This window comes from Aptenodytes patagonicus, chromosome 6 (genome assembly GCF_965638725.1).
Source record: "Aptenodytes patagonicus chromosome 6, bAptPat1.pri.cur, whole genome shotgun sequence".
NCBI lineage: Eukaryota > Metazoa > Chordata > Aves > Sphenisciformes > Spheniscidae > Aptenodytes > Aptenodytes patagonicus.
The window spans coordinates 67,511,737-67,535,259 of NC_134954.1; the positions used below are offsets into that span (position 1 = coordinate 67,511,737).

The 23,523-nt window shown below is 38.1% G+C and overlaps 1 protein-coding gene across 2 annotated transcripts in view; it reads left to right on the plus strand.

Annotated features, from left to right (window-relative positions):
* Positions 1–20,754, plus strand: part of SLC35F5 (solute carrier family 35 member F5) — a 38,000-nt gene extending 17,246 nt beyond the window's left edge. Inside the window, exons 9-17 of one of the 2 annotated variants that reach the window (XM_076343059.1) lie at positions 514–595; positions 1,434–1,521; positions 2,084–2,148; positions 2,527–2,631; positions 3,099–3,258; positions 6,951–7,041; positions 18,581–18,735; positions 19,203–19,326; positions 20,248–20,754. In XM_076343059.1, the coding sequence (XP_076199174.1) occupies positions 514–595; positions 1,434–1,521; positions 2,084–2,148; positions 2,527–2,631; positions 3,099–3,258; positions 6,951–7,041; positions 18,581–18,735; positions 19,203–19,284 (828 nt within the window). In that variant the 3' untranslated portion in view covers positions 19,285–19,326; positions 20,248–20,754. The remainder of the gene's footprint in view (positions 1–513; positions 596–1,433; positions 1,522–2,083; positions 2,149–2,526; positions 2,632–3,098; positions 3,259–6,950; positions 7,042–18,580; positions 18,736–19,202; positions 19,327–20,247) is intronic. The other variant, XM_076343058.1, reaches the window with a different exon arrangement.
* The last annotated feature ends 2,769 nt before the right edge of the window (positions 20,755–23,523 follow it).

Consider the following 23,523-nt stretch of genomic DNA (forward strand, 5'->3'; position numbering starts at 1 on the left):
ATCCTTCCAAAATATTTTTGAGGTATTGAATGTAAGTGATGCTTGTTTTTTAGGATGGAGATGTGTGCCTGTTTTAAGTACTCTGAAAAAACTTATTAGGCTGACTAATGTCCCATGTATCTCTGAAACTTCCTTGCAGCCCTTGTGCAGTAATCATCTTGAAGCACTTGCAAAACAAGTTAAAAGTACCTTCAGTTACTACAGAATAGCTATTATAATTTCATTTTAAGTACTTAATTGTGTTTAAGTTCTGAAGTATGTTATTTCATTATTAAACACGTAGCTGAATGTGGTTGGTTTGGGCCAGTTCTAATTTTGCCTCTGTCTTTTAATGTACCTGCCACTTTAATAGAAGTTAGAAATCTATTTGAGGTAAAAGTCTTGTTCTGTTTTTATTTTTGAACAAATAGTTGGGTTTTTTTTTTCCTTTAAGTAGGATTTTATTGCATTGATAAACTTAAACTCTGCTGTTGCTATCCATATAGTCACGAAATTGTTTTTCTTTTCCCCCAGTGGTTCTTGGCAAACTTCTCTTACCAAGAAGCTCTGTCAGATACCCAAGTCGCTATAGTTAATATCTTGTCTTCAACCTCTGGTAAGTTTTATTTACACTATCAGATGTACATTATAAGGCTGTTTATAACATAAAAATCTTTTTGGTTACAATGGACTTGTGTAATGATTTACCTGTGGTTTTGGGGGAATTGTAAGGCTTAAAGCCATTGAATATGTGCATTTAAAAACTTCATTATGTAATTGCAGGGGTTTAAACCCTTGATAGCTTAAGCTATCTTCATGATTCCTCCTGCTTTTTGCTTTTCAAGTTTGTGTGTGTATACTTCTGCAGATATGTCTGTATTAAAGAGATATATTGGGAGTGTAATAGATTTGAAGGAAAGGTGGCATAAATCTTTATCAAAATAGATACAACTGAGAGTAAAGTCTTCTTGCTAATTATTGGTTTTTAAAAAAAAATGGTTTTAGGGGTAAAGAACTTAAACCACCTAAATATTATGCATATCACTTGCCTTACAGGTTTTATGAAAGGATCTAATATGAGCTTTAAAGTATTTAAATTATGCGACAGTCCATATTTTGAGGAGTAACTTCTGTTGTTCTATAAAATCAGTTTTAAAAGCACAATTATGTGATTTTTTTTTTTTTTTTTTTTCCCCACTGACTTTTCAGGCTTATTGCAGTTTATTTTGTTAGTATGGCTAGCCTTTCTCAAAGTTGAGCATGTATTTGCTCATCTGAGGATTCACATCACGAGGTGTTAGTTTCGTAGTGGTTCCGACTTTAAAATTATGGATGCTAAGATCAAGTAGTTAAAACAAGTATGTTAAATATAAAGAAGAAAATGTCTGTGCAGTTTTCTGAACAAACTAGTAGCAAAACTTGATTGTATAAACTCTTCTTAATTTCTCTTGCAGGGCTTTTTACTTTAATCTTAGCTGCAGTCTTTCCCAGTAACAGTGGAGATAGGTTTACCCTGTCCAAATTATTAGCCGTTATTTTAAGGTAAGATAAAGGGATGGAACACTTGATCAAAAACTCCCTGATACAGTGAGAGGATAACTATACCTACTATACCTATGGTATCTGTGACAATATATGATACGCTTCACTTTTTTTAAAATCCTTGTTCCACAGATAAATTGAGCAAGTGAATTAAGTCTTTTTAAATACTTCATATCATGAACAGTTACCGAATCTCATGCTCCTATAGGAAATTAGATTAATCAGGTTTCTGTTGGAAATATGTGAAGTTATTTTCTTGTTGTTTAATTATGGTTTCTCTATTTTTGTGTAGATGGGGAAAAAGGAAGAGGCTTGACATTTGATGTTGTCAGCCTGGTGCGTTGTTCAGGGAAGATAAAAGTGGGGTTTTGTTTGATTGTTTTTAGTTTAGGATCAGGCCTTAACAATAGAGAACTCCTTTTGGCAAAGCTGAAAGTGGGTTTTGCTTAACTAAAATACCTAAAGATAGAACTCTATTTTGATATTTTTCTCCCCCTTTTTTTCTGTCTTTGTAAAAAAGTTCTTGGGTTTAAGTAGTGTCTTGCATTTCTTTTTTTGCTAGCATTGGTGGTGTGGTACTTGTTAACCTTTCTGGATCTGAGAAATCTACTGGAAAAGATACAATAGGTATTTACTTACTTTTTTAATCCTAGAATATGCAGCGATGAGTACTATCTTCTGACAATACTCAGCAGGTCATAGAGCAAGCTATATATTTCTTATTCATGTAACATTTCACAATCTGGCTTTTTAGTTTCAACTTTTGAAACTGGACATTTATGATGATTCCCCCCCCCATGTATATAGTTTAATTGGGAAAGTATTTACATTTTCGAGCTTTCTACATTTTCCCATACTTTTAAACAATTTATTACAGAATCCATTACTATATTATCTCTGACAGTTTTATAATAGGTGTATGTTTAGGAGAGTTGATTCGAGTGTGCATAACATGTTTGGCATGTCTTAAGTGAGTGGTTTGTTTTTTTTTTTTCATCTTTACAGGTTCCCTTTGGTCTCTTGTGGGAGCAATGCTGTATGCTGTGTACATAGTAATGATAAAAAGGAAAGTAGATAGAGAAGATAAACTTGACATACCAATGTTCTTTGGTAAGACTAAGACTAACTCTATTGAAAGTTTTAATTCAGTGTGTGATTAAATCGTTTGCTTTCAGGCACTGAACTGTATCTGAGCCATAAAGGGGCTCCGAAAAGCTAAGGAAGTAGAGAAAGCCTATTGTTCCTGTGGTTATGAGTACTTTAGAGACTGGTTCTGTGAATTTTCTTGTTTACAGTCTTAACAATGAAAGATAGCACTACCTGTAGGAATGCAGACAGCCCCTTTGGACTCAATGGAGGTTTTTTTCCCCAATTCCAAACCTGTAAATATCTGATATAATTGTTGTTTGTGAATTTCAGGTAAAGTTCCTTATATTCCTTTCCTTTGAAAGATTTAAAACATTGCCTTGTTGCTGCTTTTATGTATGCATGTTGTCAAAATAGCAGAGTTTAGCTGAGATTTTAGTTATGTTGAAGGATATTTATTGTGATTTACTTAATACTGTTTTTATACTCAGGTTTTGTAGGGCTGTTTAATCTGTTGCTGCTGTGGCCAGGGTTTTTCCTGCTTCACTATACTGGGTTTGAAGCATTTGAGTTTCCCAATAAGCTGATATGGATGTGCATTGTCATTAATGGCCTTATTGGAACAGTTCTGTCAGAGTTCCTCTGGCTGTGGTACGTACTACATGCTTTGTATGTATTTCACATAAATTGTCTTACCTGTGTTCTCAAATGTTGAGATGTCAAATTGTCGGGGGGGGGGTGGGGGTGGGGGGGTGCCTTTTTTTTTTTTTTTTTTTGTCCATACATGCCGTTTGAGTTAGAGGATAGTCATCCATCATGTCACAATGTCCTGTTTAAGAGCAACAGCTAACTTAAAGCAGGTGATGTGGTCTTGTAGTATTTATTAAGATACTGTGTGCTTAGCTCATTCTAGAATTAACATTTTGAGATGAAAAGACTTTGTGGTATAGAGTTGCAGTAGTAATAGGAGAGCATGAATTTCTGTTGTAACAGTTCTTCAGTTTCCAAGGCCTTGTGCATATTGGATATATATGGGTCAGAATCTAGTATTCTGTAGTTGACATGTTTGTTTAAATCTTCAAAGACTTAATGAGATAAATCTCATTAGAATGCATTAATCATGATGATACGGCAATTCATAAATTAGCCTAGCTTTTGTTTAATTTAATTATACGATAGTCTGGATAGGTCAGCAACAGAGGATTGAACATGAGACTACTAGATGAACGGCTCAAAAGCTGTAGCAGACTTAAACCTTTGTATAGCTGTTAGAACGACAGTGTTGTTAGAGATCTGTTTGGTAAGTCAGGGTTCCCAGCTTGAGAGAATTGAGTTTCTTCTGGGCCAGCATCAGGTTAAAATAGGGGTGTAACGGAAAATTCTACAAGTTGAAAAGTCGTATTTTATTCTGGAAACACCAAGGAAGAGTTTCCAAAAAAGAGACGTGCTTCCAATGCCGTACAGTTGCTCAGTGAATGATGTCAGTTTCAGTCCTACATTTTGAATAGGTGTGGCAGTTTGAGCTTTTGCCTGAGAACCCTTGGCGTTCAGACTCTCAGCTCTCTGGTAGAGAGACTGGAAGACTTCATGGGATAGCTACTCTGAAATGGAGACATCTGTAATCCTAGGATCCTAAGTTCACGACAGTACTGCAACAAAAAATCTAGGTGGAGTTCCATGAAAAGTTTTGTGTTTGTGGGGGTTTTTTTGTTTGTTTGTTTTCAGATCAAGTTTAAAGTTATTTAGGAAATTTAATCATGACATTTTTTGTTTATTGGCAAACTCTTACACCAGTCCTAGTTATAAATGTTATTGATGGAATATTTTTGTGATGTTAATGCCATCCTGTAAGATTAGACTACAGTTCAGTATCAGTTGGTAAAAAGGTTAAGTGCAATTTCAACATAGGCAAAATAATTAAAAAAAACCCAACACACAAAAACCCCCACAAAACAACAACCCCCAAAAACCCTAAACTTGGCTCTTGTCCCAAAATCAAGCACTAGCATAGGGTTAAGTACATGGGTGTGCACAGACTTTTTTATACACATGCCATTTGTGTAATTACTCGGAATGATAATCCAGTCAATTAAAGAGCTATTTCTATTTCCAGTTCCTTTCCCTAGAATTTTGGACTAGGACTAATTTCAGAGATGTGCTGACATCATCCTTTTGCCTGTCCAGTGTGCCACTAGTATGGTCCTCTACTCTTTCTTTGGAAGTAAATAATAACTTACAAATAATTATTAGTAAATTATATGTATTATTATTAGTAAATTATATGTATTATATATAGTAAATTATTAGTGTTATTATTAGTAAATAATAACAAACAAACTTTACTTTGGAAGTAAATAATAACCTACTTGTTTACTCCACCCAACCACATAATGCCAACTAAATAATGTAGTGGTAGATGTGACAATTAATTCCCCCCCCCCAACCTGCTGATAAGTTTTCATTGGATTCTGTACCATTTATTCATTTACAGTGTTCTGGTGGACAGGTTGGTTCTAATTCAATAGTAGTCAGTGCAGAGATATAGAAGTATTCTCTTAAGGTATAGAAGGGGATTTAGAATATTGGGGAGGAAGTTTGCAAAAATGCAGAGTATCTAAAATGCTTTGTTTCCTTTCTGTTCCTTTCTCATCTGCGTACATTTTTCTTTGTTTTAAAGACACAGAACAATGCAAAGTGATTACAAATATACAAACTGGTCATTTTTGCTTGGCTGGAAGTCAGTGTAGGAGGTCAGGGAGGACCTAATGGCTTGGTTTGGGAGTACTCTTCCAGTTTAACGAGAGAAATACATGCATGAAGTCATGTTCTAGAAAATGTTTTCCAAACGTGTGTTCAAATCTTTGTGTTTAAAAGGTGTTAACAAATTTCTGTGAGGTGAATTAAAACAGCAGTTTCTTCAGTGAATCACACTTCATGAATATAGTTTCAGTGATGCTGCATCTGTTTAATTTGTACAGTAACCAGAATAAAGATTGAGTAGGTAAAAAACCAAATTTTAGAATTCTAACAAAAATTGCAACTACAAGATTTCCCTTTAAAACTTAAAAACTGATTGCAGTTCCACAAAAAAAGCATAGCTGGTACTGTTTTCAGTACTTGCCAAGGATGAGAATTGCCTTTATCTTAATAAATAAATAAATTCTAGATGCCTTTGAAATAAGAGGCTGACTCAGTAGTGGGCATTACTGATTTGAATTAGGTAGAGACCCCCTTGTATTTATTTTCTTCATATGATAGAACAGGCTGTTTCATAGAGGAATATTTGCTAACAAGCCTCACTATGCTTTGGTAACTTTTGACTTGGTCAATCATAAAATGGGAATGCAGTTTTTTATATTGGATGTTATGCTCTTCACTTGGCATCAAAATGGCTCAGGCTAGTCAAGTTTTATTTATAGAGCCTTAGGTTTATATCGAAATGCCAAAGATCTCAGGAGCTCACGTGTTCTCTTAGGTCTGTCCTACATATACTTTGAGGTTCTATCATTATTATTAGATTTTTAAAACTTCAGTCAATAAATCAGTCTTTTGCAAACTAATTATGACTTGCAAAGGAATTTGGGAAAAAGGGTCAGTTTTCTATGGCTGTTAAGGAGTACTACTCTGACGTATGCATGTAGTGTTGTTGTTCTGTCATTTAAATAAATTGTAATGGCTTTTTGTGACTAAGTGATTTAGAGAAGTCTAACAACTTTGTTCCTGCTTAGGAAATATGATGAGACCACTTGTAGAATGCAGAGAAGTCTTACTGAGGCTCCGAAGAGTGATTTCAAGGGTGTATTTTAGAGTGAGATTTAAAAAGCACAGTCTGTTAATTTAAGAATTTGTCTATTCGTAAAAAAATTTCTCTTTTTGGGTAGGATTTCTAGACATCGGTAACCTTTCTTTTTAATTAACCAGCCTGGGGCAAAACAGATTTAATTGTTATTAGCTGGTATTAAACTATTTCAAAATGGAAACAAACCGCAGATTTTTCTAGGTGAAGTCACTATATGTGAAGTAGTGAATTTTCCATCATCTCAAAAGGTTTGTATGGGAATTAAACCTCACTCCAGAAGACATGAATACTCTAGTTAAGAATTTTATGCAGTTTTACAGATTTACGAGAGTGTGGGTATCTCAATTTTAGATTATTAAAACAAACAATGACTCACATGTAAGCTTGATCAAATGTCTTCTGCAATTTGATGAATTACTTTAGTTGTCTTTTAACTTCTAAATAAGACCTCATTATTATTATGTCGTTGTTGCTATTATTATTATTATTATTATTATTATTATTATTATTATTATTATTATTATTATTTATTATTATCTTTTAGGGGCTGCTTTCTTACCTCATCACTGATAGGCACACTTGCGCTAAGCCTTACAATACCTCTGTCCATAATAGCTGACATGTGCATGCAAAAGGTAACGTACTACTAAGTTTTGAGCATTATTAACAGAATTTCTTTGAATTAAATGGCAGTGGTATTTTTAACGATGCATACAATGAATGGTATTTTACTTCTGTTGCTTGTTAATAATTGTTGAACTGTGTTGTAATTAATACTCTCTTGATGTTGACAGTTACAGTGATTTTGCACTTGCAAACATGCACTTGCACACTTAAATTTATTTGATTAAGATGTGGCTTGTACGAAAAGTACCCAAAGTCATCAGCAATGCCTGGCCAAATGCTTTATCTTGAACAGGCACTTCTCGGAATTAAAGAACAACTGCAAATACAGCACATCTTTAATACCTTTACAATTATAGAATTGTTACAGACTTCCTATCTTGAAAATAGTCAATTAGTGACAAAACCAAAAATCTGCAGGTTTACCACAAAGGAATGTAACAGTTACAAGGCTTAATTGCACATTATTAGAGTCATGTGGATGTTAGGCTTCCATTTAACTGTCCTCCTTTAAGTTAGTCTAGTTGCACTGGTATTGAGGTAATAGCTGTGGAAAAACCCTCCATGTAAAGAAAGAAAAGAATCTGATAATATGAGTTTAGAATAGAAACTATATGAAGTTAGTTTATATTACTCTTCAAGCTGTATAGATACTTTTCTTTTCATGCTGGTGGGGTAGAATTCTCAGTTTTAAATATTTAATTATGCATGAACTTCAACTCTAACTTTGAATATTTGAATTTACTATTTAGTCAGTGGCAAGAAATATCAAATTCTTAATTTCATGTGAATAATTATTATTTAGCATATACTGCAAGCATGCAGTTACTGGTTTTTTTTGTTTTTTCTTTAAATGGTGGTCACATAACTGTTTCTATTTCCTGAAAGCAGAATCACTTGTTTCTGTTCTTTATTTTGGATTTAAGTAATCCTACTGCTAAAATTTTAATTTGAAACTTAAATCACCTGTTTAACTCTTTGAAATAGCTTTCAACCTGGTTTTATAATGCATCTGTTGTTCAAGCAAGATTAATTTTTCTTACAGGGATAATGCCCCTTTTTTTTTCCTTTTTTTTTTTTTTTTTTGGCAGGGCATTCCCACATAGACCATTATGGCTATGCCTTTTGACACCTCTCAGTGTAGACACAGGTGTATTTGTCACTTGGCTAAAGTGTAAGCATTTCCCATCACATGCTTGTGTGCATTTTGACTGTTGGTGACACCTGTATTTCATTGACGTTAAATGTGTGTATAGGCATGTGGTATGGAGAGGATGCAGGAGTTTTTTAGAAAGCAGGGAGTAAAATTATGTGCCAGGTAATGTGTTTTTCTAGGCTGAAAATAGTGAATTAGTCAGCGTTTGAGCACCTTGGCCTAAATACAGTTACTGAAGTACATGAAGATCTTTACTGAGATGATAAATCTTTATGTGAATTAGGAAGCAGTTTAGTCATGTAATAGCTTAGCTGAAAATGATATCAATAAAAATGGGCAAAACTGACCAAACTTAGAACTAACTGTACAATACTATGTCGTGGTTTAACCCAAGCAACACACAGCTGCTTGCTCACCCTCCCCTCCCACCCCCCCAGTGGGATGGGGAAGAGAATCAGAAGAGCAAAAGTAAGAAAACTCATGGGTTGAGATAAGAACAGTTTAATAATTGAAATAAAATAATAATAATGAATTGTAATGAAAAGGAAAACAACGAGAGAGAGAGACAGAGAGGAACAAAACCCAGGAAAAACAAGTGATGCAACTGCTTACCACCTGCTGACCGATGCCCAGCCAGTTCCTGAGCAGCGGTCACTGTCCCCCAGCCAACTCCCCCCAGCTTATGTACTGAGCATGACATCATATGGTATGGAATATCCCTTTGGCCAGTTTGGGTCAGCTGTCCTGGCTGTGCCCCCTCCCAGCTTCTTGTGCACCTCCTCGCTGGCAGAGTATGTGAAGCTGAAAAGTCCTTGACTTAGTATAAACACTGCTTAGCAACAACTAAAACACCAGTGTGTGATCACATTATTCTCATGCTAAATCCAAAACACAGCACTATGCCCACTACTAGGAAGAAAATTAACTCTATCCCAGATGAAACCAGGACAGTATCCACCCCTTATTCTCTACCATCTACGTCATGCCCAGGTCCCACACTTTCCAATACATTCCCATTAACCACCATCCCTTTTCCTGTCTTTTGATATATACACACAGGTATCATTCCCTTAGTTTATGGGCCATCCCTGTAAAACATTCGTTGTGTTCATTTAGTCCATGACTTTGGGTTCCATCTGTCATAACAGTCCTTCAGGGCAGGAGAGATGGTGTGTGGTGTTGGACTGTTGCACGCTGAAGCCAGTTCTGGTTCCATTATGGCTATGCTTTGCTCGGTTTCATCAAAGTTCATTCTTCATTAATCTGGGTGATTCTTGCTGTAATACCATTGATATGGCATACAGCCACTATAGAGGTGATGATATATAATGTTATATAGCAATTAACATCATACAATTTAATTTATTGGCTATTGTTACCCAAAATCAAATCCCCTTGAGGTACACGCCGGACTTCCCCATCCTCCCGCATCACCCACTAAGTGCACGCAGGTCCCTGAGCAAAAGCAATCCCACGGATGGGTTTGCCTTTGCCCGAGGCAGGAATAAGCCAGACTGTCTTCCCCAGCGTATTTTTTATGTGCACTACAGGGACTTTATCCCCTTCTACAGTACATAGAAGTTTTGACTGGGCAGGGCCAGTCCGATTGGCAGATCCTCTAGTGTTGACTAACCAGGTGGCCTTTGCTAAATGTGTATCCCAATGTTTGAACGTCCCACCACCCATTGCTCTCAGTGTAGTCTTTAACAGTCCATTGTATTGTTTGATTTTTCCCGGAGGCTGGTGCCTGATAGGGGATGTGATACACCCACTCAATGCCGTGCTCTTTGGCCCAGGTGTCTATGAGACCCATTTGGAAATGGGTCCCGTTGTCTGACTCAATTCTTTCTGGGGTGCCATGTCGCCATAGGACTTGCTTTTCAAGGCCCAGGATAGTGTTCTGGGCGGTGGCACGGGGCACGGGATATGTTTCCAGCCATCCGGTGGTTGCCTCCCCCATTGTAAGCACGTGGCGCTTGCCTTGGCGGGTTTGTGGGAGTGTGATATAATCGATCTGCCAGGCCTCCCCATATTTGTATTTCAGCCATCGTCCTCCATACCAGAGAGGCTTTAACCGCTTGGCTTGCTTGATTGGGATTTCCTGTTCAAGCCCGTTGTGTGATCAGTGTGACCCGCTTACTCCACGTAGCATCAGTTGCATGATGTGTACAGGGGACCCTCCCTCTGAACATCCAGCCCAGCACCGGCAGTCGGGGTGCCAGGAGGAGCTGTGCTTCAGTACCAACCACTTCCGAAGCAGCTTGAACCCCTTCATATGCTGCTAATATCTCTTTTTCAGTTGGAGTATAGCGGGCCTCGGATCTTCTGTATCCCCGACTCCAAAACCCTAGGGGTCGACCTCGAGTCTCCCCTGGTGCTTTCTGCCAGAGGCTCCAGATAGAGCCATTCTCCCCGGCTGTGGTGTAGAGCACGTTGTTTACATTGTGTCCTGCCCAGACTGGCCCAAGGGCTCCTGCATGAACTATCTCCCGTTTAATTTGTTCAAAAGCTTGTCGTTGCTCAGGGCCCCATTTGAAATTGTTCTTCTTTCGGGTCACTTGATAGAGAGGGTTTACAATCAGACTGTAATTTGGAATATGCATTCTCCAAAAACCCACGACGCCTAAGAAAGCTTGTGTTTCCTTTTTGCTAGTTGGTGGAGACATGGATGTTATTTTGTTGATCACATCCATTGGGATCTGACGACGTCCATCTTGCCATTTTATTCCTAAAAATTGGATCTCCTGTGCGCGTCCCTTGACCTTACTTTGTTTTATGGCAAAACTGGCCTTCAGCAGGATTTGGACTATTTCCTTCCTTTTTTCAAAAACTTCTCCTGCTGTGTTGCCTCACACGATGATGTCATCAATGTATTGCAGGTGTTCTGGAGCTCCACCCTGTTCCAGTGCAGTCTGGATCAGTCCATGGCAAATGGTAGGGCTGTGTTTCCACCCCTGGGGCAGTCGGTTCCAGGTGTACTGAACACCCCTCCAAGTGAAAGCAAACTGTGGCCTGCAGTCTGCTGCCAAAGGGATTGAGAAAAACGCATTAGCAATATCAACTGTGGCATACCACCTGGCTGCCTTTGACTCCAGTTGGTATTGAAGTTCTAGCATGTCTGGCACAGCAGCACTCAGCGGCGGTGTGACTTTGTTCAGGCCATGATAGTCTGCTCTTAGTCTCCACTCTCCATTAGACTTCTGCACTGGCCATATGGGACTGTTAAAAGGGTGAGCAAGTCTTGCTGATCGCTCCTTGGCTCTCCAGTTGATGAATCAGCTTATGGATGGGAATCAAGGAGTCTCGGTTGGTGCAATATTGCCGCCGGTGCACCGTGGTGGTAGCGATTGGCATCTGTTGTTCTTCGACCTTCAGCAACTGCACAACAGAGGGGTCCTCCAAAAGACCAGGCAAGGTGGACAGCTGTTCAGTTTCCTCCGTTCTCAAGGCAGCTATACCAAAAGCCCACCGGTACCCTTTTGGGTCCTTGAAATACCCTCTCCTGAGGTAGTCTATGCCAAGGATGCACGGAGCATCTGGGCCAGTCACAATGGGGTGCTTCTGCCACCCATTCCCAGTTAGACTTACTTCGACTTCCAATATAGTTAGCTGTTGGGATCCCCCCGTCACCCCAGAAATACAGACGGGTTCTGCCCCTATATAGCTTGATGGCATTAGGGTACACTGTGCACCGGTGTCTACTAGAGCCTTATACTTCTGTGGGTCTGATGTGCCAGGCCACCGAATCCACACAGTCCAGTAAACTCGGTTGTCCCTTTCCTCCCCCTGGCTGGAGGCAGGGCCCCTCTAATCCTCATCACAGTACTCATTTCTCACTTCTTGTACGTACGAGTCAGACGTTTCTTCATTAAGATCAGGAGTAAGATCAGCCCTTCTGCTCTGTCTGGGGAACTGCCCGCTGGAAACTGGAGCAGCAATTTTCCTGGAAGAACTCCCTTGTGTGATTGTTTTTTCTTGCCACTCACATACCCGTGCCTCTAGGGCTGAGGTAGATTTTTCCATCCCAATTCCTCATGTCCTCTCCATGGTCATGCAGATAAAACTATAGGTGCCCTGTGGTGTGTACCCTTTATATCCTCTCTCTTGAGCAGAAGAATGCTGACTCCTAATAGCTGAGATACTGGTCCATACAGGTGGGGAGTAGGACCTATCCTCTCTGAGCTGCTGGACCTCCCGGGACAGTTTCTCCACAGCCAAGACGAGGGAGGAAGAGAGACTTCCTTCGTATTGCCGGAGTTGGCTGGCCAATTCAGCCACCGTTGGTCCCTCTTCATCTTTCCAGGTCAGTATTGCCAATGAGTTGGCATATGATGATGGTGCGCTCCATACCAACTTCTGCCACGTAGGTCTTGTGCACTGGACTTCATCTGGATCTTTGGATAACTGCTCGTTGTACAGGTCACCATAAATCACCTCCAGCACGGCTAATTCCCTCAGGTACTGGATACCTCTCTCCGTGGTGTTCCACTTGCCTGGGTGACATACAACCTCTTCCTTGAAGGGATATCTTTCCTTCATATCTGACAGTAGTCACCTCCAGAGGCTGAGGACTTGTGCCCCTTTTCCAATTGCTTTGTTAATGCCCCCTTCCCTAGAAAGGGATCCCAGCTGCTTGGCTTCTTTACCCTCTAATTCCAGGCTACTGGCCCCATTATCCCAGCATTGGAGCAGCCAGGTCACAACATGATCGCCTGGACGATGGCTGAAATCTCTTCATATATCTCGCAACTCACTCAGGGATAGGGATCAGGTGGTTTCTATCTCGTTTATGAGTTCTTCCTCTTCTCCTCCTCTCCTTGCTTTTTCATCATCCCTTACTAAACAAGCTGACTTTTGCTTCCAACATTTCCTCTTGTGTATAGGGGTGACTGATACCAGCACAGGTTGGTTCTCTGGTTCAGCCGCAGTGCCTGTCGTGAGGGTTGGAGTAGCCACAGTGCCTGTCAGTTTGTTTTCCCCCTCTTCTCCCTGAGGGTGCTGCATAATACTGAGCAGCATTTGGTAGATACTAGTCAAGGCCCAGCACAGTGCGGTAAGTTGTGCCTCTTTGGAATAACCACAGCGGGGTTTTTTTTCAAGCATTCTATCACTTCATCAGGATCCTGTAGTTGTTTGAGAGTGGAGTTCCAGACTATTAGAGGTGAGAAGTTCTCTAAGTACGTGTCTGTATTCTCCCATATGCCATGTCACCCATGACCATCCAGCCTCGGGGCAGATCTCCGAGTGATATTTTTAAATAGTTGTTTCACCCTAAACAAGATCTGAAACATGTTCAGGAGACATAGCAATAGGAGCGTGCTGGCTTGAACACACCAAGGATATTCAAAATTCTCGAGAGCTGGTGTAACTAGCCTGAAGGAGAAAGGGACGGTGAAAGAACTGGGGAAAGCATCACCCCCTCGTCTTCCCTATAGATTGGTTCTCTGAGGAGAAAAGGTGAAGAGTGTCATTATTAATAATTTCCGAGAGATGGCGCCTGAGGTACAGAGATGATGGCAATACCAAATACAAATACCAAATTAGTCTTTTTACCAGTAATGTTATTGTATCATAAGCCAATGTTACACAGTACAGCAAAATTATAATCCTGACCCATCTCCCAAAAGTGATAAACAGCACCGCAGGGAGTACGCACTGCAAATGAGGATTTATATAACACAACCATGTGAACAAATAACATTGTGACCAGCAACTATTAAACTAATACAATGCTTATAACAAATTCATTTTAACATGCTCTGGTCAGATCTGTCATTATCTCAACCTTCGTGCCCCACGTTGGGTGCCAAAAAGGACTGTTGTGGTTTAACCCCAGTCAGCAACCAAGCACCACACAGCTGCTCGCTCACCCTGCCCGTCCCTCCCTCCCCCCCCCCCGCCTCACCGTGGGATGGGGAAGAGAATCAGAAGAGCAAAAGTAAGAAAACTTGTGGGTTGAGGTAAGAACAGGTTAATAATTGAAATAAAATAATAATAATGAGTTGTAATGAAAAGGAAAACAACAAAAGAGAGAAACAAAACTCAGGAAAAACAAGTGATACAGCCGCTTACCACCTGCTGACCGATGCCCAGCCAGTTCCTGAGCAGCGGTCACTGTCCCCCAGCCAACTCCCCCCAGCTTATGTACTGAGCATGACATCATATGGTATGGAATATCCCTTTGGCCAGTTTGGGTCAGCTGTCCTGGCTGTGCCCCCTCCCAGCTTCTTGTGCACCTCCTCGCTGGCAGAGTATGTGAAGCTGAAAAGTCCTTGACTTAGTATAAACACTGCTTAGCAACAACTAAAACACCAGTGTGTGATCACATTATTCTCATGCTAAATCCAAAACACAGCACTATGCCCACTACTAGGAAGAAAATTAACTTTATCCCAGCTGAAACGAGGACATACTAGTTCCGAAATTTTGAATAGATGGTGGTCCTGCTCTGCCAGCTGCTGCTTGCTTACACTGCTTTGATGTTCTTTTGAGTCTTGTAGCAAATGCAGTTATGCTTAGTTTGTAAGCTCTGTGCAAATAGAAATGCGAAAGTATGAGAAGAGAAAAATTCTGACTATGCCTGGACCATAGCTTAAATTGAGCATTCTCTTGAGTAGTGGCTTCCCTGAAGCAAGTGGGGTTTGTGCATTATCTGTGGTGGTTCAATTTATGACTTTTTTTCAGTCATTACATTTGAACTTTTGAGGCTTGTACTTGTTTGTACAAGACTGACTTATGTACAAGAAATTAGTCAAGTCTTGCACTTAGAATGTTTCCTGCCAAAAAGAAGCTTTACTGTTCAATGTTTTCACAAGCAAAGTGTAAATTCTAATGAGACCCTTCTGAAATTTTCTGGCAGGCATGTAAAAATGGGGAAAAAAATCCACACAACTTGTATTTCACTTTCACTTAGTGTGGATTTTGGAAAATAAAGTGGAAAAATAAAAGGATAAAAATAAAAAAAGGAAAGTCAAATTGGAAAATAAGAGGAGGGTCAGACCCTGAATAAATACTTGTGTAACAAATATGTGAGATACAGTATGTTTCATATTAGTATTAGCTGAATATTCCAACATGGAAATACAGCAAAACCTTGCAGTGATTCCAACAACAATAAAGCATTCGTTTGTAAGATAACTGTCTTTGTGTTGCTGTAAAGTATCTGCAGTATACACTTGGGACATAAATTGTAACAGGAAAGTAAATAACTAATGATAGCTATTAAGGAAACAAGGGTAAAAATCTGTAGACTTCTCCCCCAAAAATTCACTTTACTAAGATGGAATTAAGTTTATATGTGAGCTAACGCTGGTAGCAAAAAGTAAGAATTTTGTATGTATATATGTGTGCAATTTCTAGAGATTCATGTATATATGCAGTTACATATATCAATATATAAAAAGCTTAGGTTGTCTTCTGAAGTGATTAAACTTTCTTCTGGAATACATTGAAAAATGGAAGATGCTTTTCTAATTCTCAGTAAACAACTTCATCTCTAGGCTATTTAATCTGAGTAAACACAGAGTCCAGATCTCTTAAAATTAATTTATTCTTCATGTACTTGTGCAATATCGAGGCATTTGAAATAGCCAAAACATCTTTAAGGCTCTGTTGGATGCCTTTCAGTTGATGTTGGTAACACAAGGGCAAGTTACATTCTTAACTCATTTTTATAGTTTATCACTGTTAGAGTTGCTCCAATTTTTATGTATTTGGTATTTATAAACAAACAAACAAAAAAGCCCCACAAATGTAGCTACCTATCAATCTAACTTCCTGTACACCTTGTATTTGCTCTCTTCCTATTTCTTGTCTTAAATCTTCACCTTCCTGTGTTGTCTCAGTTTATGTGCTGGCAACGTCTTTTGTGATCTGAATCTTCATGCCTCTTCCATTTCATCCACCATTCTTTTCTTTTGCCACCACTTGGTTCCTTCTGGGGTTTGTGGTCCACGTACTTGTTACCTTCTGTTCCTTTTAATTTTTCTTTCTCTTTGAAAAGTCTGCTTTGTCTTCCTCTGGGCAAATACAGAGCCTGACTGTTTTTAGGCAGCTGGCAATCGGATGATGCCTCTTACATCTTGCCATATGCGGGACAGTAATCAGGGAGGGACTGGGGGTTCGTTCTCTTATTTTTTTTTTTGTTCCTTTTCTGATTCATAGAATCATAGAATAGTTTGGGTTGGAAGGGACCTCTAAAGGTCATCTAATCCAACCCCCCTGCCGTGGGCAGGGACATCTTCAACTAGATCAGGTTGCTCAGAGCCCCGTCCAACCTGACCTGGAATGTTTCCAGGGATGGGGCATTCACCACCTCTCTGGGCAACCTGGGCCAGTGCTTCACCACCTTCAGCGTAAAAAATGTCTTCCTTCTATCTAGCCTAAATCTACCCCCCTTTAGTTTAAAGCCATTGCCCCTTGGCCTGTCGCAACAGGCCCGGCTAAAAAGTTTGCCACCATCTTTTTTAGAAGCCCCCTTGAAGTACTGATATGCTGCAAGAAGGTCTCCCCGAAGCCTTCTCTTTTCTAGGCTGAACAGCCCCAACTCTCTCAGCCTTTCTTCATAGGAGAGGTGTTCCATCCCCCTGATCATTTTCGTGGCCCTCCTTTGGACCTGCTCCAACAGGTCCATGTCTTTCTTATGCTGAGGGCTCCAGAGCTGGACGCAGTGCTCCAGGTGGGGTCTCCCCAGAGCAGAGCAGAGTAGAGGGGCAGAATCACCTCCCTCGACCTGCTGGCCACGCTGCTTTTGATGTAGCCCGGGATACAGTTGGCCTTCTGGGCTGCGAGCACATACGCATTCTACATTACTGTTCTTCCTTCTTCCCCTCACTGTTATGTACTTGCTGTCCAAGTTTCTACTTTCCTATCTGTTTGGGACTTTTAGCATGTGGCTGCTGCTTGTATGTTTGAGGGTATGTAAACTCTTCCCAACTTCTGATGCTGAACTGTTCAGCATGAGGTCATTGGGGGGCCATTAAGACTTGTCTTTGACAACAAAGTAAATTTCCTACTGTATCTTCTCTTGCTGTTGGAGGTAAATCCTTTGTCTCTTACTTTTTTTTAAAAAGAAATTGCTAGTATTAGAAGCACAAATGAGTGACCCTAATTAAAGGCAAACTCCTTTAGACTTTGAGGTTGTTTGTACAAGTGTATTTGTGCAAGTATGTCTCTGTCATACAAACATCAAAATATCCTAAGCCAAGCCCTGTGCTCACTGAGGTCTCATAGGCTAATAGAAACTTAAGCTTCCAACTTCAAGCTTTCCAGTTACTGCTTCTGGCCAGCCTTGTCTTTCAGTTTTGGCCACATTTCTTAAAAGGAACCTACGTAAGAATGCCACTGGCATGGCTAATAATGTAAAGATTAAACTATGAATATATGCAGTCTTCATATGACTGTCAAATGGTATGGTAATTATACAATATGCATAATTACTAACTTTCTGGGTCTTTATTATTCTGTAATAATCTGACATAAACCTGAATCTTAAGAAATTACAACCAAATTTTGAACAACTATTTAAATATTCCTTTTGGTAACTTATGTATTTATGAATTTCTGTTAGAAGTCGGTAAGGATAACATAAGGCTCTAACAATGGCAACTTATTAGATTTTTGAGAGTGAACACCAGTGCTAGGTATCAAAACTGTACCTTTTTTCTCCAAAGTCTTCAACTTTGGAAATTTTCTCCACGAGGGGGAGGCGTGCTTACGGTTGATTGCTCTGTTAGCCTTAAAGGCGTTTCAGAGACTAGTTCTTGTTCTTGCACCCTTAATTTCTCTAACCATCTATAATTTTAAGTTTTAAACGGTCTCAGATGATCATTCTGAGTGTAGTAGCAGATAGATACAAGTAGTAGCATAGATACAAGTAGAATTTAGTTTAAATTGGGCAAATAATGTGTGCTGCCTTTTTTTTTTAAATGAAAAAAATTTTTTTGTAAGTTTCCAGTAGTATAGTCTATGTGCATTGATTTCAGCAGTTGCCATTCAGTGACAGTATATTCACAGTGAATGAACAGGTGCACAAATCTTTCAGGTGAGTTCTCTTCTTCAAATTTTTTGAAGTGTCTAGGGGACTTTCTCATTGGTACCAGTCAGACAGTTAAAACCTCAAAATGAGACTATTTGGAGATAGTCTTCATCCACACCACAGCGCAAACAGTATGTTCCATTGTAAACAATGGATCAGTGAAGAAAGGTTATTCATTTATTAGAATTAGCAGTGGCTACAGAAATTGTACCAAATAACTTACAAAAATACTTGTAATATTTCACCCCAGAAGAACTGAAACTTCATCTCAAACTTACAATAATAATAATTTCAAATAGACAGTATGCTTTTTTTTTTTTAAACTCTTGAGTGAATGATGTTTGTGTTTTAATTCCAGGTGCAGTTTTCCTGGTTATTTTTTGCAGGGGCAGTCCCTGTATTTTTTTCTTTCTTCATTGCAACTCTCTTATGTCACTATAACAACTGGGATCCAGTGATGGTGGGAATCAGAAGAATTTTTGCCTTTATTTGTAGAAAACATCGAATTCAGAGGTAGGGCAGTCACAAAGTATAATCCTATCTCTTCTTTAGCCTTTCTAATATCCTATACTCTTTTATAAGCCACAGTACTCATACTGTATTTATTTTCATCTAATTTTATAGTCAGGTGTACTAATTTCTTAATAGTAGTAGTTGCCAGTCCATTTATTAACCTATGTAATGCTCAGAAAATGGAAAGATGTGAAGTCTGTTTACCTTCTTCTTTTAAAAGAAGTTTCCTAGTGGCTGTCACAGTTGTCCGTTTTTTTTTTTTTTCCCCATAACGCCCCTATGATAGTTGCTGTACCCAGAACATGCAGTGAAAATTGTGCAAACTTGAGTATACTTTATGAAATTAAGGGGTCTTTGTATGTTTTTACTGGCTGCAGTTCAAACCACTAGCATACTTATGTTGACTTCATAACAACTCATTTAATATTACTGTATAACTGTAAATAAATAAATTTGTTTCTTTTAAGAATGCCGGAAGAAAGTGAGCAGTGTGAAAGTCTCATTCCTATGCACAGTGTTTCACAAGATGGAGACAGTTGTTGTTCATAGACAAAAGGTATGTTTAATAAACCTCAAATGATACAGAGAAAGGTGAGGATTGGTTCTCATGATGGCATTTGTGTTATGTAAGCACACGTTTTTACACAGCATACAGTTAATCTTGTTTATTGATGAATAGAGTTTTGAAGGGTATCTTCAAAATTATTATTATTTGTTACCAAGCATTATTCTCACCTTGATACAGTTCTTGGTCAATGGTTTTGAAATGTAAAGTAGTTTTTTTACCTAAGAGTATTACAATGTTCATAAAAAAATTGGACATGAGTCAATAAACCAGAAGAGGCATACAACTTCTTGGTATGGATGATGTGTATGGAAGAGATCTGAAGTAATTTATTCACTCTTTTTAATGCTGTTGAGGTCTCAGTTTGGGCTACTGCAGTGCATGAAAAACATCGACCATTTAAGGAAGTTTAGAGGACGTGACCAGACTTTATCATTATGGGTCTGGAAAATGGGAAGGAGTCCTTGTGTTTGTGGTTGACAAGAATTAAGTTGTTAAATTGCATTAAATATTAGGGAAAATATTTCTCATGATAAGGATAGGGAAACTAGAGTAGAATAGCTAGGGAGTTTGCAAAATATCCCTCTCTAAGAGAAAAGTTACGCAAACCTCTAACAGGAACATTATTACATGGTTTGTTGGTACTGTCTTGGAGCATAAAGATAGACATAGTTTAGGACTCTTTAGCCCTACGCTTCAGGGCTTCAGTTTTCAAATAACACATGCAGAATTACATGATGAGAAATATATTTTTATTTTCCAATGTTGCTTAAATCTAATAATGAAATTAAAAATATTCTAACCAAAACAGTAGTTGTGACGTCTTAAATCTAAAACACGCAAGTTACTTCCTTTATTAATAAGATGGAAATACATATGATGATTCCTTTTTTGTAATCTTTAATTACATAGCCCTGATAATTTTTTTCTTTTTTTTTTTTCCTTAGTTTAAAAATGGAATGATGCCCAGCGAAGAGACAATCTTCTGGAAAAGTCCCTAAGGAATGATGTTTCAGTGCCTATTCTGAATTTAGTAAAAATAAGAAGTTTCAGTTCTTTTGAAACTCTAAACTTTTCCTCTTTCTTGCTTTCATCTGGTTTTATAAATGAACAAATTTACTACATACCTATCACCATAGGGAGTCTTAGTCCATCTGAGCAACCAACCTGCCTTATAACACTGAGCTGGTGAAGTTACTTGACAAAATCAAGAAAACAAATGCTGTTAAGTAATTTCTTTCTTTTTTTAACTCACAATTTTGTTAAATGCTGGACAAAATTTTAAAAAATACTTTCAAATGAGTTATGTAAATAAATTTGCAGGTCATCAAGTCTTACGGGCTTTCAGATGAAAAGCTAAATACATGTTACCTGTAGTAGGTACAAATTAACTTTTTTATGTTGTATAAACTATTTGCATATTAATAGAAGAAAATAGAGAAATAATTTATTAAGTGCATTCTTGTAATTATTGAGGCAGGATCTTTGTACGGTCCTGGAACACTACATATATATTGTCTTATGCCATTTTGAGAAGCCTTGTAATGGCAATGGGTGCCGATGTTTAAAAATCTTTTGTTACCTAACAATCTGGAATGTTTAAAATCTTAGTGAATGGTAAAACATTTCTAATTACCGTACATTTGGATGTACATTCTCAAAATGAATGTTTGTTTTAAACAGACTGATTCTGTAACCCATTCTTATTCCCAACTATGTCACATGAAAAACTAAATTTGAAAATTTTCACGTGTATAGCTGCCAACTTACGAAAGAGATCAAATTAATTGTGAAAGTTTTCAGTCAATGGGTTGGCACTACAGTAGTCTGCTAAACAATCTGAAAGATAAAGGTGTTTGCATTGATTCCCCCCCCCCCCCCCCCCGTTGCATTAATAAATTTATTCTAAAATTGATCATTTTCCTTATAACCTGTATCTTCCTTCCACTGCTGCGCTTCTGTCCTATTTGATTCTGAAAAGTTAGGAATAATTATATTCAGGAATATTTGAAATTAGTGCCATTTTTGAACTTCTGGCCTATAGGACACTTGCATTAAAGTTAATTTTGGCTTTTGATGGATTTTATTGTTTTTATAATGAATGTAGGATGGATTTTCAGCCAACAGTATTCTTTTCCACGTAACAAGATTATTAATAATGTAGGGTACTTCTGCTATCCTTCCACACAAATATAGAAGGATGACATAACACAAATGCCTTTTCACGTTTTGACACTCAGTAATGATCCTTCCAAAAGAAATTTTGGTGGTTTGGTGATACAACTACTAGACAAGAGAGGGAGTGCGGGAAAGCAACAAGCTTAGCTATATATTTAGAAGGATTGATTAGTCAGCAGCTAGAATTTAATGTAAAAATCTGTAAGTAGAGAACGAAAAAAAAAAAATGAACCTGGGGCCTATTCTGGTCAAATATTGCACCTTTATCAAAATTTTCCTTCCAATTTTTAATACTGGATTACACTACAAGTTTCAGTGATCTGAGGCATCTCTTTAAGATGAGATAGTAAGTCCTTCTTTGGACACCTGAAATAGGAATTAAAAAAACCCAACACCACCACACAACAAATCCACAAACCCAAAACAAACAAAAAAGTTTATTAAATTTATGTAGGCATTTTGAGAAACGTCAAATTTCAATTCCCAAACCCCACAAGTAGAGGGGTTGAAAATGCAGTATGTAGAACTAATTTTACTTTGGTAGAATTTTCAGGGATTTTTTGGTAAGTGTAGTTTCCTTAGCTTTTTTTTTTAAGGATTTTTTTTTTTTTTTTCCTTCTAAACTATGACAAATTGGAGGATGTTAGCTTCAACTTTTTTCCAAGAAGTAATGTTAAGGCCTACTGGCAATAAAAAGCTAATGTCTGTTTTCAACTGATGATATGTTTCAATGAGATCATACCGAATATATCATACCAGGTATTAACTACAAATTTGAATGAGTTGGGACTTGTGGCATCAGCAAACTAAGCCTGGGAAAACTGAGTTTGCTTTTGGATAGGCAATTACGGTATTTTTAGCAAAATATGCTAACACTGTCTTTTGAAATTGGTCATACTGATAGAATTGGAGCTGTAACGTATAATGGGCAATTGCTGTTCATATTTGTCCTTACGTTCATGGCTTAAAGTGAACGATCGTCATAGTCTCCCATGTATATGACTTTTGTTAACTGGCATTATTCATTAGTTTGAGAGGTTAAAAAATAAGTACTAGGAGAATATTCTTCTGTCTCTGACCCCAGGAATGGTGAAGAATGTTTTTGTTCAGTAAACTCAAAGTTAGGGCCTTCCCACTGTTTTTGTTTTTAACAAAAATGTGTTAATTTTTTTTTAAGCTATTAAATATTTTAATCTCATGGCACTAGGTAGCTTGAGCAGTCTTTTTGCATTAAATTACAGTTCTTTAAAGAATAAGAAACAAAGCAAACTGTCCTTTCTGAAAGGATTTTTAAACAGTGGTGCCCCTGTAGTTACAAGAAATGTGTTACAGTTTTAATTACGGAAGCTATGACGTGTAACATTGTTCCTGCATTTAATAGAGTGTGATGAGGTTTTTTCTATAAAATCTTGTGATTTTTAGTACAATAATATTTTATAAATATGATGTCTAATTTGAGATGTAAATTGCGTAGCTCTCTAATGGGTGCTTGGTAAATGCACAAGAGATTTAGCTTTGATTCTCAGGTACCTCTGATGTAATGGAGACATGCTGGGTTTTTCTTCCTCATGACACAACTGGAATGTGAAGGAGCTCTCGTAAATGCTTTACCCTCTGTGTGCTAGCATAAATTGTCATTGCTCTTACTGTTTCAATTTGGGAATGTCTTTATTCTGACTTATTTCTTGTAGGAAGCACATACACTTTAAAGAAATAATGAATTTTTATCTCGAGCATTTCTTTGAATGTCATTAGATGCTTAAGGAACAGTGATTTCCCATGCATACAAAATGGAAAATGAATACTACATGTGTTGCTCTGTCAAACAGTTGAACTAATTCCTGTAATCCTGTGAGACAACCAACAATTTCTTCTGTGTGTGATTGAGGTTTTGGAGCTGTTTGGTTTTTATGTATGGAGCAAATGATGATCATTTGCCAAATGCCATGTAGCATGCCTTTGCTTTTATGGTTTTGGTGAGTCTCGCATAGTTTGATGTACTGTGTACTGCACTCCAGAACAAAGGGAAAAAAGGATTTCAGTTT